Source organism: Peromyscus californicus, unplaced genomic scaffold (assembly GCF_007827085.1).
Source record: "Peromyscus californicus insignis strain IS unplaced genomic scaffold, ASM782708v3 Scaffold_3__1_contigs__length_106647218, whole genome shotgun sequence".
NCBI lineage: Eukaryota > Metazoa > Chordata > Mammalia > Rodentia > Cricetidae > Peromyscus > Peromyscus californicus.
In genome coordinates, this window is record NW_026294551.1 from 18,374,996 (window position 1) to 18,387,009 (window position 12,014).

The following is a 12,014-nucleotide window of genomic DNA, read 5'->3' on the forward strand; positions in this document are numbered from 1 at the left end:
ATTTGTCCTGACTGTGGGCCAGGCAGGAAAACTCTAGCTACATGAATGTGTCTAATAAACTGGGTAACGGGACTGGAGAGATGGCTCAGAGGTTAAGAGCACTGACTACTCTTCCAGAGGACCTGGGTTCAATTCCCAGCACCACATGGTGGCTCACAACCATCTGTAATAAGATCTAGCTCCCTCGGGTTGGGGATTTAGCTCAGTGGTAGAGCGCTTGCTAGAGACCCTAGGTTCAATCCTCAGCTCAAAAAAAAAAAGATCTTACTCCCTCTTCTGGCCTGCAGGGATACATGCCATGCAAACAGAATGCTGATCTTTGTGAGTTTGAAGCAAATCTGGTTCACATAGCAAGTTCCAGTCCAGCCAAGTGCATACTGAGACCGTGTGTCAGAAAATAAAAATGAACCTCTCAGCCTTTCTTCTAAAGAAACCTTAATCAAATGGAAGAGTCAGCATTGGTAACTTAGAAATTTTAGGCACATAAATCATGCTGATTTCAGAATTGTAGTGCTGAAACATTTTACAAATAGATTGTTTTATTTGATTTTGTTCCTGTCTTACTACATAACCCAAGTTGGGCTCCAGCTCTTGCTAAACCCTTAGCTTGAAATCATCTTGCCTCACAAATACTAGGATCACAGATGTACAACATCATGCTTGGCTATATATTTTTTTTTTTTTTTTTTTTTTTTTGGTTTTCAAGACAGGGTTTCTCTGTGTAGTTTTGCGCCTTTCCTGGAACTCACTTTGTAGACCAGGCTGGCCTCGAACTCACAGAGATCCGCCTGCCTCTGCCTCCCGAGTGCTGGGATTAAAGGCGTGCGCCACCACTGCCCGGCTTGGCTATATTTTAAATGAATATGAAATTGCCTATTTGTACATACCACCAAGTAGTTGACAGTCACAGCATTTCAAGTTAATTGGAACGTCTTCTGAACCATATTGTTGTAAATCTGGAAAAAGGCTGTAACATGTATGATGTCTTACAGCTGGTAGTTAATACTAACCTAGACCTTACATCTTTCTTATGTGTCATGGTGCTCCCCCATACTTGTTTTGTTTGGTATTTGGGGAGTTGGGTGGGGAGGTAGAGACGGGTTTCCTATAGCTGAGGATGCCTTTGAACTCTTGGTCCTCTTGCCCCTTCCAAAAACAGGCCTGTAGTATCAGGCCCCATTCCTTTTTCTTGCTGTAATATTTGTTTGTACTTTTTCAGATTCCTTGCAAATAGTAAATCTTCACAAGTATGTCAGAGGCTATTTGGACTCATCTGTTGTTTTGTTGTTGTGACCTGGTTTGGCTGTGTAATTAATTCATTTTGGCTTTGAACTCTTTATTTCTGCCTCTGCTTCCCAGGTGCTTAGATTACAGGCCCATGTCACCATGCCCAACCTATATTACCCACTGTAAGGGAAAATTTAAAATAGTTCTTCTCTAATGCGGTTCCATTATTTTTTATGTACATTTTTAACTCACCACAATTTTGGGTTTGCTTGTGTGCGAGTGCAAAATCCCTCTCCCTCTCCCCCCATTTGCAATGTTTGGGGGTCATCCCTAGGGTCCTAGGCATGCTAGATAAGTCTTCCTTAAATTTACTTTTTTTTTTCAGAATAATGTTTTAAAATTTTTTATATGTATGGGTGTTTTGCTTGCATTGTATCTGTGTGACAGCTGCGTGTCTGGTGCCCACAGAGACCAGAAGAAGGTGTCAGATTCCTTGGAACTGTAGTTAAAGACAGCTGCCACATGGGAACTCTGGTCCTCTGGAAGAGCAAGCAACCAGTGCTTTTAACTGCTGAGCCTTCTTTTTCTGTTTCTTTTTTTCTTTTAAAGCTAGAGCATAGCATGGACTTGTGGTCTTAGCTCCTTAGGAGACCAATACAGAGGACTGCAGGTTTTATTCCAGTCAGAGCAACTTAGAACTTGTCTCAAATAATATATAAAAAGAGAGCTGGGAATACAGTTCATTGGTAAAGTGCTTGCCTGCCATATGCTAGGCCCTAGTTTCAAGCACAAGTGTACACACAGAGACACACAGGTATTTCTTTTTTTTATTTCAGTTTGGCATACCACAGTTTACTGTGTGTCAGATGTGCTTGTGGATTATTTCCAGGTGCCATTACAATTTCTGTGGTCTCCGGCCCTCACACCCTTCTTAAGAGGGCTAAGGAAAAGTAAGAGTGTGAGTGGAAAGAGGCTTTAAGGGAGGAATACCTTTGTCCATTTTAATGAATTAAAATTTTTAAGATTTAATTATTTCAGGGGCTGAAGAGATGGCTCAGCAGTTAACAGCACTGACTGCTCTTCCAGAGGACCTGGGACCTGACACCCTCACACAGACTTATATGCAGGAAACGCCAATGCACATGAAATAATTTTTTTTAATTTCATTATTTTATGTCATTATCATCATGTTGCAACATGGTGGTGAGCAGACATTGTGCTGGAGAAGGAGCTGAGAGTGGAGAAGAAGTTACATCTTGATCCACAGGTGACTGGATCTGAATACTAGGTGTGGCTTGAGCATATATGAGACCTCAAAGCCCACCCCCAGAGTGACCCACTTCCTCCAATAGGGCCATCTCTACCCCAACACAGCCACACCTCCTAATAGTGACTTTCCTTTGAGCTTATGGTGGCCAATTACATTCAAACTATCACAATTGCCTATACCTCAAAGAAACAATTATGATTGACACTCAAACCCGCTCATCACCACAGCCCCCATTTTGTTGTTTTTAACATGAGAAAGGGTCCTCATAGCCCATTCTACCCTTAAAGTCTTGTTCCTCTTGCTTTGGCCTCCCGTGTGCTGGTATTATCACCGTACTCCAGCTCTCTTTCCTCTTTTTGAGCCCTGAAAGTATAAAATTTGTTTTGAATATTGAGACTATGGAGTTTCCTTACACAGCTTCCTTGTTTATATTCTACTTATATACTTGATTTGTATAAAAGTAGTCATTAGCCTAGCATGCACTAGGCCCTGGGTTTGATGCCTAGCACCGGATAGAAAATAAAAGAGTGTCAGATAGTTGCATTCATTTGAAATGTGTATTTGTGTGCAGGTGGGTGTATGTGTATGTGCATATGAGTATTGAAGCAGGAGGCAACATCAGATGGTATCTAATGCCACTTTTTTTTTTTATTTGAGATAGTGTCTCTCAGTGAATTTGATGTGCACTGATTCAACTAGGCTAGCTAGCCAGCAAGCTCCAAGAATCAACCTGTGTCTGTCTCTCCAACAATGATGATAGATGTACACTACACCCAACTTTTTTAAGATTGTGATTTTAATTTTTGTATGTCTAGGTATTTTGCCTGCATGTAGGTCTGTGTACCACATGTGTTTCTAGTACTTGTGGAGACGAAAAGAGGGCATGGGATTCCCTGAAATTGGTGTGACAGATGGTTGTAAACTGTCAGGTGGTGCTGGGAATCAAACCCAGGTTCTCTGAAAGAGCAGTCACCGATCTTAATTGTGGAGCCATCTCTTTCTTTATTTTTCCTTTTTTCAATTATGTGTATATGTTTGTGTCTGGAATTACAAGTGGTTGTGAGACACTGGATGTAGGTGCTGGGAACTAAAGTGTAAGACCAGTATATAGGCTTTTGTTCGTTTGTAGACTGGTCTGGTCTTGAACTCATGAAGATCGGCCAGCCTCTGCCTCCTCAGTGCTTGGATTAAAGACGTGAGCCACCCCCCACCCCCACCCCTCTGGCCTGCCATACACAGTCTTAACCACTCCAACCTCTGCACCTACCTATTTTATCTGTGTACTGCTTGACCTGGTGTTTTTGTTCAGGGATCTGAACTCAGGTTATCATGTTAGTGTGGCAAGCACTTTACTAAGTGAGCCATCGTCTCAGCCGTCATTTCAATTTTCATTTTATTTTCTGTCAAAAAATAATATATGCAGGCCAGGTGGGGGTTGCACATGACTTTAGTTCCAGCATTTGGAAGGAAGAGGCAGGCAGGTCTGAGTTTGAAGCTAGCCTGGTCTACACTGTAAGTTCCAGGGCAACAAAGAGAACCCTGTCTCCAAAGAGAGAGAGAGAGAAAGAGAGAGAACATGTGTGCAGTGTGTGTGTGTATGTGTGTGCGCGCTCTCAAAATACAACTGAAGATCCTAGATTTCAAGGTACTGAGTTTGATTTCCAATACCATGGACTAAAACAAGTTTTTGAAAAACAAATTTTCATGGTACAGGAGCAGAGGTTGACGTTGAAATTACCTTTTAGCTGTCTTGATACATTGTTTACTGTAACCTTACCCTTTTGGAAGAGCCATGTTACTATATAATTGTTTTGCTAGACTTTTGTTCCATGGAATTATGTTGAGGTTCTTCCTCTGTCATTATGTATGTGCCACTTGTAATCTGGTAAATATTTGGGTTCCTCTTTCTCCAGAGCTAATTCTCTAATTATTTTATCTCACTTGTGTACATTTTGTTTTGTTTTTCAAGTTCACTGTCAGAAATTTCAGAGAAGTGGTGCTGCTGGGATAAATGCTAATGTGTCTTTTGTATTTCTTTTCCTTCCTCAGATTGAGTCTGTTTCTCAGCCTTCAGAAAACCATGGTATTCCTGTTAGTCATATTTCAGAGTCCTTGTCTACCAAATCATGTGGAGCACTGAGACCTGTCAATGGAGTTGTTAACAGGTAATTTTTGTCTCTTCTATTTCTCACACTTAATGCCCCTAGTTATTCCCAGCCAGGACTGACTAAAGAAACCCTGTTATTCATTAATACTTTATCTTGTAGTATGCCAGGGTTTTTGTTTTTTGTTTTTTCCCTCAAAACAGGGTTTCTTTGTAGCCCTGGTTGTCCTGGAACTCACTCTGTAGAACTCTAGAGATCCACCTGTCTGCCTCCCAATACCAAGTGTATTTTATTTAGAGTGTTTATGTAATCCTTTGTACCTACCATTATCTAAAAGAGACTGGCCATGGAGTAAAAGTCCTAGAGTTAAATTATGTGAAGTTCCTAAGATCCCTATGCATGTGAATAAAATATATTCTTAGAATTCATTATTCACTGGAGAACTGCTTTTAAGACTGTTCATTAATATTTGCAAAATTGTTTTCTTACAATCATTTTTTTCTATAGTTTTTATTAGGCATATTTCTGTCACGGAAGAGAAACTAACAATGAAAACTTGAGTTTGCTTATTGACTTTTGTACCTTTCAGACACAATAGGTGTTGTGCACTGAGAGAGAGCCTCATGAGTAAGCACACATAGAGATAAGTGTGCATTTTCATCCAGAGTTGACCTGCTTCTGTAAAAGGCCTATCTGTGTCTTTGAACATTTGAAAGTCAGGAGCCCACATGAGAGGCTTTGTTTCCTCTGTGTTCTGAAATGTATCTTCCTCCCTTTTTGTAGTCTTCAGCCTGTCCTGGCAGACCATGTTCCAGGTGACAGTTCTGATGCTGAGGAACAATTACATAAAAAGCAGCGGCTGAATTTAGTTTCTTCATCGTCTGATGGCACCTGTGTGGCCGCCCGAACTCGTCCTGTACTGAGCTGTAAGAAACGGCGCCTTGTTAGGCCCAGCAGCGTTGTTCCTCTTTCTAAGAAGGTGAGTACTCAGATCAGTCTGTTCTCAACCTCACTCCATTTACCCAAAACTTTCCAAATCTGGCTAACCCCCAAGATTTCCTGGGAGCCTTAAAAAAGTACAAAGTTCCTAAATCTGCTTCTCCCTAGAGCTTGGTTTAGTTGCTTTGGAGTTAAGATTGAAATTTTCTTTTTTGATTTCTGAGTTAGCATGCCTTGTTTGATGTGGCGGTTTCCCATGTATAATTGTACTTTGTGCATAGGAAGGTCTTCTTTTCAAAAAGCTCCTAGACAACTGCAGCCAGGTTGGAAAACTGCTGGAAGAGACTCTGGAGGTTGAAGTACTCCAGGAACGCTTCTCTGTTTCTCATCTGCACTGTTTTCACTGACATTGGCACTGTTAACCAGGTGTGGTGGAGCAGTAAGCCCTCTTGACCACTGAGCCATTTCTAGCTTCTTCCTCCCACCTTTTCCTTTTGAGACAAGATCTCTTGTGTGACACTCCCCTCTTACCTCCTGTGTACAGGTGTCAACCACCAGGCCTGACTCTTGCTTTTGAGATTGTTTGTTGTTTGTTTTTTGATACAAGGTCTCAATATGTTACCAAGCTGGCCTGAACTCCTGATCCTCTTCCTTCGGTCCAAGGGTTACAGGTGTACACCACCACACCCTGCCAAAAGTGACAGTGTCGAAGGTTTTGCTTTATTTTATTTTGTTTTTAGAATTTTGTTTGGATGGTCTGCATGTTAGTATGTGTGCCCAGTGTGTTGCCAGGTACACTCAGAGATCAGAAAAGGATATTGGATCCCTTTGGGCTTGGGTTATATAGAGATGGCTGTAAACCACCGTCTGGGGTGCTGGGAACTGAACATACTCTTAGCTGTCGAACCATCTGCCCCACTACAAAGACTTGCTTTTTTTTTTTTTTTTTTTTTTTTTTTTTGGTTTTTTCGAGACAGGGTTTCTCTGTAGCTTTGCGCCTTTCCTGGATCTCGCTCTGTAGACCAGGTTGGCCTCGAACTCACAGAGATCCGTCTGCCTCTGCCTCCCGAGTGCTGGGATTAAAGGCGTGCGCCACCACCGCCCGGCTAAGACTTGCTTTTAAAAGAGAATCTTTATTACAATTTCTTTTCCTTGCTAACTTCTTCATCCCTCCCTTCTTCCTTTGTTCTTTGCTTCTTTCTTTGTGCTTTTGAGACTCTCTACTAGTTAGCCCAGGCTGGTCTTCAACACCTAGGCCTTCTGCCTTTACCTTCTGAGGTCTGAGTGTATTTTAATTTATGTGTATGGGTGTTTCATCTATATGTCTGTCATTTGTAGATCTTAATACCAGTGTTAGAATAAAGACTTCGGTAAGATAAACTTGTTAGAAATAGCTGAAAATGACTTAATAATAAATTATAAAATATAAAAGGTCTTGAATTCCAAGGTTATTGTTTGGAAATTGACAGGAATGTGTCACAAACTATTTGTTAGAAGATAAACTATTTGTTGGAAGATTAATCTAGGGATAATTTATATTGGGGATGAATTAGAAAAAGAGAATGGGAATTGCAAAGGGACATAACAGTAATAATTCTAGAGCACCAATAGTTTAAAGGCTCTTTGTTTTGATTTGTATTGTTTTTTTGTTTTGTTTTGTTTTTTGAGTCAGGGTTTCCTCTTGTGTAGTCCTGTCTGTCCTTGAACTCACTTTGTAGATCAGGCTGGCCTTGAACTCACAGAGATCCACCTGCCTATGCCTCCCGAGTTCTAGGATTAAAGGATCAAGCCACCACTGTCCATCTATAAAGATTCTTAAAGTTCTGAAGATGATGGTCTGATAAGATAGCTTAGCACAGATAACCATACTTGCCATCAAGAACAACTACTTGGGCTGGAGAGATGGCTCAGAGGTTAGGAGCACTGACTGCACTTCCAGAGGTCCTGAGTTCAGTTCCCGGCAACCACATGGTGACTCACAACCATCTGTAATGAGATCTGGTGCCCTCTTCTGTATACATAATAAATAAATAAATTTAAAAAAAAAAAAAAAAAAAAAGAACAACTACTTTAGTGGAAAGAGAGATCACTCATGCAAGTTGTGCTCTGACCTACACACAAACACACACACTTTTAAAAATCTTTTTTTTTTTTTTTTTTTATTTAAAAAGTTCTATTATAGGGTCTGGAGAGATGGCCCTTAAAGGAGGAACATTTTGTTGGTTGGTTGGTTTGGTTTGGTTTGGTGTTTTGTTTAAGGTTTTTGGTTGTTTGTTTAGTTACAGTCTTGCAACCTTAAATAACTGGGTAGAATGGGTAGTTTTGTCTTCAAACAGTAATTAATAGTGTTTACATAAATATGTTTAGTATCATTTTTTTCTTAGTAGCATCTACCATTGAAACTTACTAGGATTTAATTTAACCCCTTCACTTTACCCAATATACTCTTCAGGAGACTTTCTTTGTATGCCACCCCTCTGTGCAGCCTGTCTTCAGAAAGAAGCAGTTGTGGAACGTTGATAAAAGACCACATTGTTCTTAAATATTTATTTTCTCCTTATTTAACATACTGAAAATGTGTCTGTGAAGAGGCTGTGAATATAGTTCAGGGGCCCTAATCCATTATTCCATGTTTGAGGGAACATTGAATGAGCATGTCCAAAGATGCACGTGTGTGTCCAAAGACACAACACACACACACACACACACACACACACACACACACACACACACACACACACAGTGATGACTGGCTTCCAGCATTTGGGTGGTAGAGGTAGCAGCATCAGGAGTTTGAGATTAAACTTGGCTACCTAAGACATTGTCTTAACTTCTCCATCAAAGGGGGAAACAGAAAAGACATAATAATTATAATCCAGGTGTGGTGCACATACCTATACTCCAGCACACAGAATAAGAAGGGATTCGTGGGTGTTTAAGATCAATCTGGGAAACATAGTACAACCTTGTCTCAAAAAATAACAGAAGCCAGCATTCAATGGGGAAAACTAAGAGGATTTCTGTGAATTTTGAGAGGAGAGAGATGACAGTTTTGGGTAGAGTTTCGGTACTCCTGTTTTGTTTTATTATGATAACTAGTCTTTTTTCTAGCATTCTTTTTCACAGTGCCATTCCCAGACATATTCTTCTTGCAGATTGGGTGTTGCCTAGATGATGTTATGAGTCATGCTTGGCAAGTGCCGGGCTTGTTCTTTGTAACACAAGATTGTAGGGATCCCACATTAGACATCTCAGCTTTTTGTCTCAAAGCCTAAAAGCTTGTGGTTTTAAAAAATTAAGTCTTTGGAGGACTTATATTTATTCATTTAACTCTATCTTGTTCCTGTGTATGTAAAGGAAGTTTAAAGAAAATAATTTATCCTTGAAATTAATCTAACACAAAAATTTTGAATGAGAACATTCAACATGCATAATTTATTTACATTATATAGTCATGAGTTGTGTTTTGTTTTTTGAAAGTAGAGGACAATTTGAGAAGATCTGGGTGCTTGGGACCAAAAGCATGTGCCACCACCATACCCATGGAGGATGTTAGGTTTTTTTTATCAGAGACAAATTGTCAATTTTGTTTTACTTTTCACAGGTTTACCGGAATAGCACCACCCGCTCTGGCTGTGATGTCAATCCCTCTTGTGCTCTGTGTGGTTCAGGCAGTATAAACACCATGCCTCCTGCAATTCACTATGAAGCCCCCCTGTTGGAGCGTCTTTCTCAGTTGGACTCTTGTGTTCACCCTGTTCTAGCATTTCCAGATGGTAAGAAAGACAACAGAATTTAAAGTCTAACCAGTGAAATCTAATAAGGTTCCAGGTGAAAGAAAATCGTGATGTCAAATACTCAGTATCACTTTCTTTTTTTTTTTTTTTTTTTTTTTTTTTGGTTTTTCGAGACAGGGTTTCCCTGTGTAGCTTTGCACCTGTCCTGGAACTCACTTGGTAGTCCAGGCTGGCCTCGAACTCACAGAGATCCGCCTGGCTCTGCCTCCCGAGTGCTGGGATTAAAGGCGTGCGCCACCACCGCCCAGCCAGTATCACTTTCTATCTTCAAAAACTTGTCAGAATTCTGCTATTTGATCCTGTGATTCATGTGGAAAGATCGGTTCCTATAAGTCCTTTTCTGACCTTGTATACATATTGGGGGTGGGGGGTAATATAAGTAGGGACTGAGGGACTGGAGCAGTGACTCAGAGGTTAAGAACACTTGCTCTCTTGAAGAAGACCTAGGTTTGATTCCCAGCCCATATGATGGCTCACAACCATCTGTAACTCCAGTTCCAGGGTGTCTTTTCTAGCTTCTGAGAGTACTGCATGCACATGGTATGTATTCATCATGCAATCAAAACATGCATACAAACAAAATAAAAATAAATATTTAAAATAAAACATCGGGCTGAAGTTTACTTAGCAATTGTGAGCACTTGCTGCTCTTCCAGAGGACCCTGGTTTCATTCCCAGCATCCACATAGTGGCTCACAACTCTCCATAACTTCAATTTCCAGAGAACACCCTCTTCTGGCCTCCATGAGTACTAGGCACACATGTGGTGCACAGACTATGTACAGCCAAACTATACAAAAATAATAAGATAAAATAAGAGTCTGGAGAGGTGGCTTAGTGATAAAGAGCATGTACTGCTCTTGGAAAGTACCCGAGTTTGGTTCTCAGCACCAGCTTTGGGCCTTGAACTCAGTGGCTGCTTCTGCCTCCAGAGTGCTGGGATTAAAGGGAGGTGCCACCATGCCTTGCCCCCACTTTTTTTTTAAATTAAGTTTTATAGATGGTTATGTTCTTACTAAGCCATAGTGTTAATGTGGTTACATTAATTTCCCTGTCCTCAATTAGGAGCAGGGAGTGTTTCAGGGTCCCATGTAGTCTGTACTGGCCTCAAACTCAGTGTGTAGCCAAGAATGACTTGAACGGCTGATCCTCCTGCCTCCACCTCCAGAGTGCTGGAATTACAGGCATGTGCATCACCACATTTGGGTCTGTGTGGTGCTGAACACTGAACCCAGGACTTTAAGAAGACAGGCACTGCTTCCATCAAATTTCTTATCTATTAATTTATTGAGTGTCTGTTGGGGTTTCCCTCTCTACACTTAGAATCTTTGAATGTGATAGCTGTTCTATGGCCCTGTTTTAAAAAAATAGTAATTTTATTTGTGTTTCCTAATCAGTTTATAAGAGTTGCTAGGGTCACAGTCAACTGTCATTCTTTGTCCTGAAGTTTTGTGGGGTTTTTTCCCCTTCAGCATGTTAGCCACTCCTACTGTCCAGATAAATTTAACCCGGTGGTGGTGGCACATGCTTTTAATCCTAGCCCTTGGGAAGCAGGCAGAGGCAGGCAGATCTTTGAGTTCGAGGACTGCCAGAACTACCTAGAGAAACCTTGTCTCAAGAAAAGGAAACTTTTGGGCCGGGTGGTGGTGGTGCATGCCTTTAATCCCAGCACTCAGGAGGCAGAGCCAGGCAGATCTCTGTGAGTTCGAGACCAGCCTGGTCTACAGAGCGAGATCCAGGACAGGTGCAAAGCTACACAGAGAAACCCTGTGTCGAAAAACCAAAAAAGAAAAAAGAAAGAAACTTTTTAGCCCAGCCTTTAATCCCAGCCCTGGGGGGGCAGAGGCAGGTGAATCTCTTTGAGTTCAAGGCCAGCCTCCTCTACACAACTAGTTCTAGGACAGCCAAAGCTACACAGAGAAATTCTGTGTTTTTCAGGGGCTTGGGGAAATTGAGCTGGGCCTCGTGGTGCAGGGTTATGATCTTAACTATTCAGGGGAAGCTAAGACAGGAGGACTGCTAGCAACATAGAGTCTCTCTCAAAATAAAAAGGGCCAGATGTGACGGTGTATGCTTAAAATCACAACACCTGGAAGACAGAAAAGCAGGGAAATTGCCATGAGTTTGAGGCCCACCTAGTAGGCATAACAAGTTCTACACTGTAGTGAGATTCCCATCTCAAAAGACTGAGAAAGAAATTGAAGGGTTTGGTTTGGTTTGGTTTGGTTTTGTTTTGTTTTTAAAAAGGGAAGTGTTGTGTTGTTCACCATTAATCCCAGTATTCCAGTAGCAGGACAAGAAGCAAAAGACAGGAGAATCACCTAGAAGCTTGCAGGTCAGCTAGCCTGGAGTATGCACTGCAACAGTAAAAGCAAGAAAAACTCCTTTTTGACAAGGAAACACAACAAATAAGTAGTTTTTATTAAAAAGATGGGATAGACCAGGTGGGGGTGGTGCATGCCTTTAATCCCAGCACTTACCCCAGAGTATTCCCGGTCACCTTGGAGTTAAAAATATCACACCGGTGCAGAGGGCCCACGTGGCCTGCGGCCCTACACAGTGCTTCATGAAGTTGAAACTGGAGTACTAGGCTAAGGAAGTACCTGGGTAGAGGAAGAAGGCAGGTTGCGGAGGGGAGGCCGGGTGTGGGAAGCCCAGACATGCTGGGGCATGGAG

At 41.4% G+C, this 12,014-nt stretch overlaps 1 protein-coding gene across 5 annotated transcripts in view; it reads left to right on the plus strand.

Moving 5' to 3' along the window:
- Positions 1 to 12,014, plus strand: part of Kansl1 (KAT8 regulatory NSL complex subunit 1) — a 145,201-nt gene that overhangs the window by 115,727 nt on the left and 17,460 nt on the right. For all 5 annotated transcript variants that reach the window (XM_052759672.1, XM_052759674.1, XM_052759677.1 and 2 more), the window contains 3 exons: positions 4,547 to 4,662; positions 5,386 to 5,581; positions 9,146 to 9,317. In XM_052759672.1, coding sequence (XP_052615632.1) covers positions 4,547 to 4,662; positions 5,386 to 5,581; positions 9,146 to 9,317 — 484 coding nt within the window. The remainder of the gene's footprint in view (positions 1 to 4,546; positions 4,663 to 5,385; positions 5,582 to 9,145; positions 9,318 to 12,014) is intronic.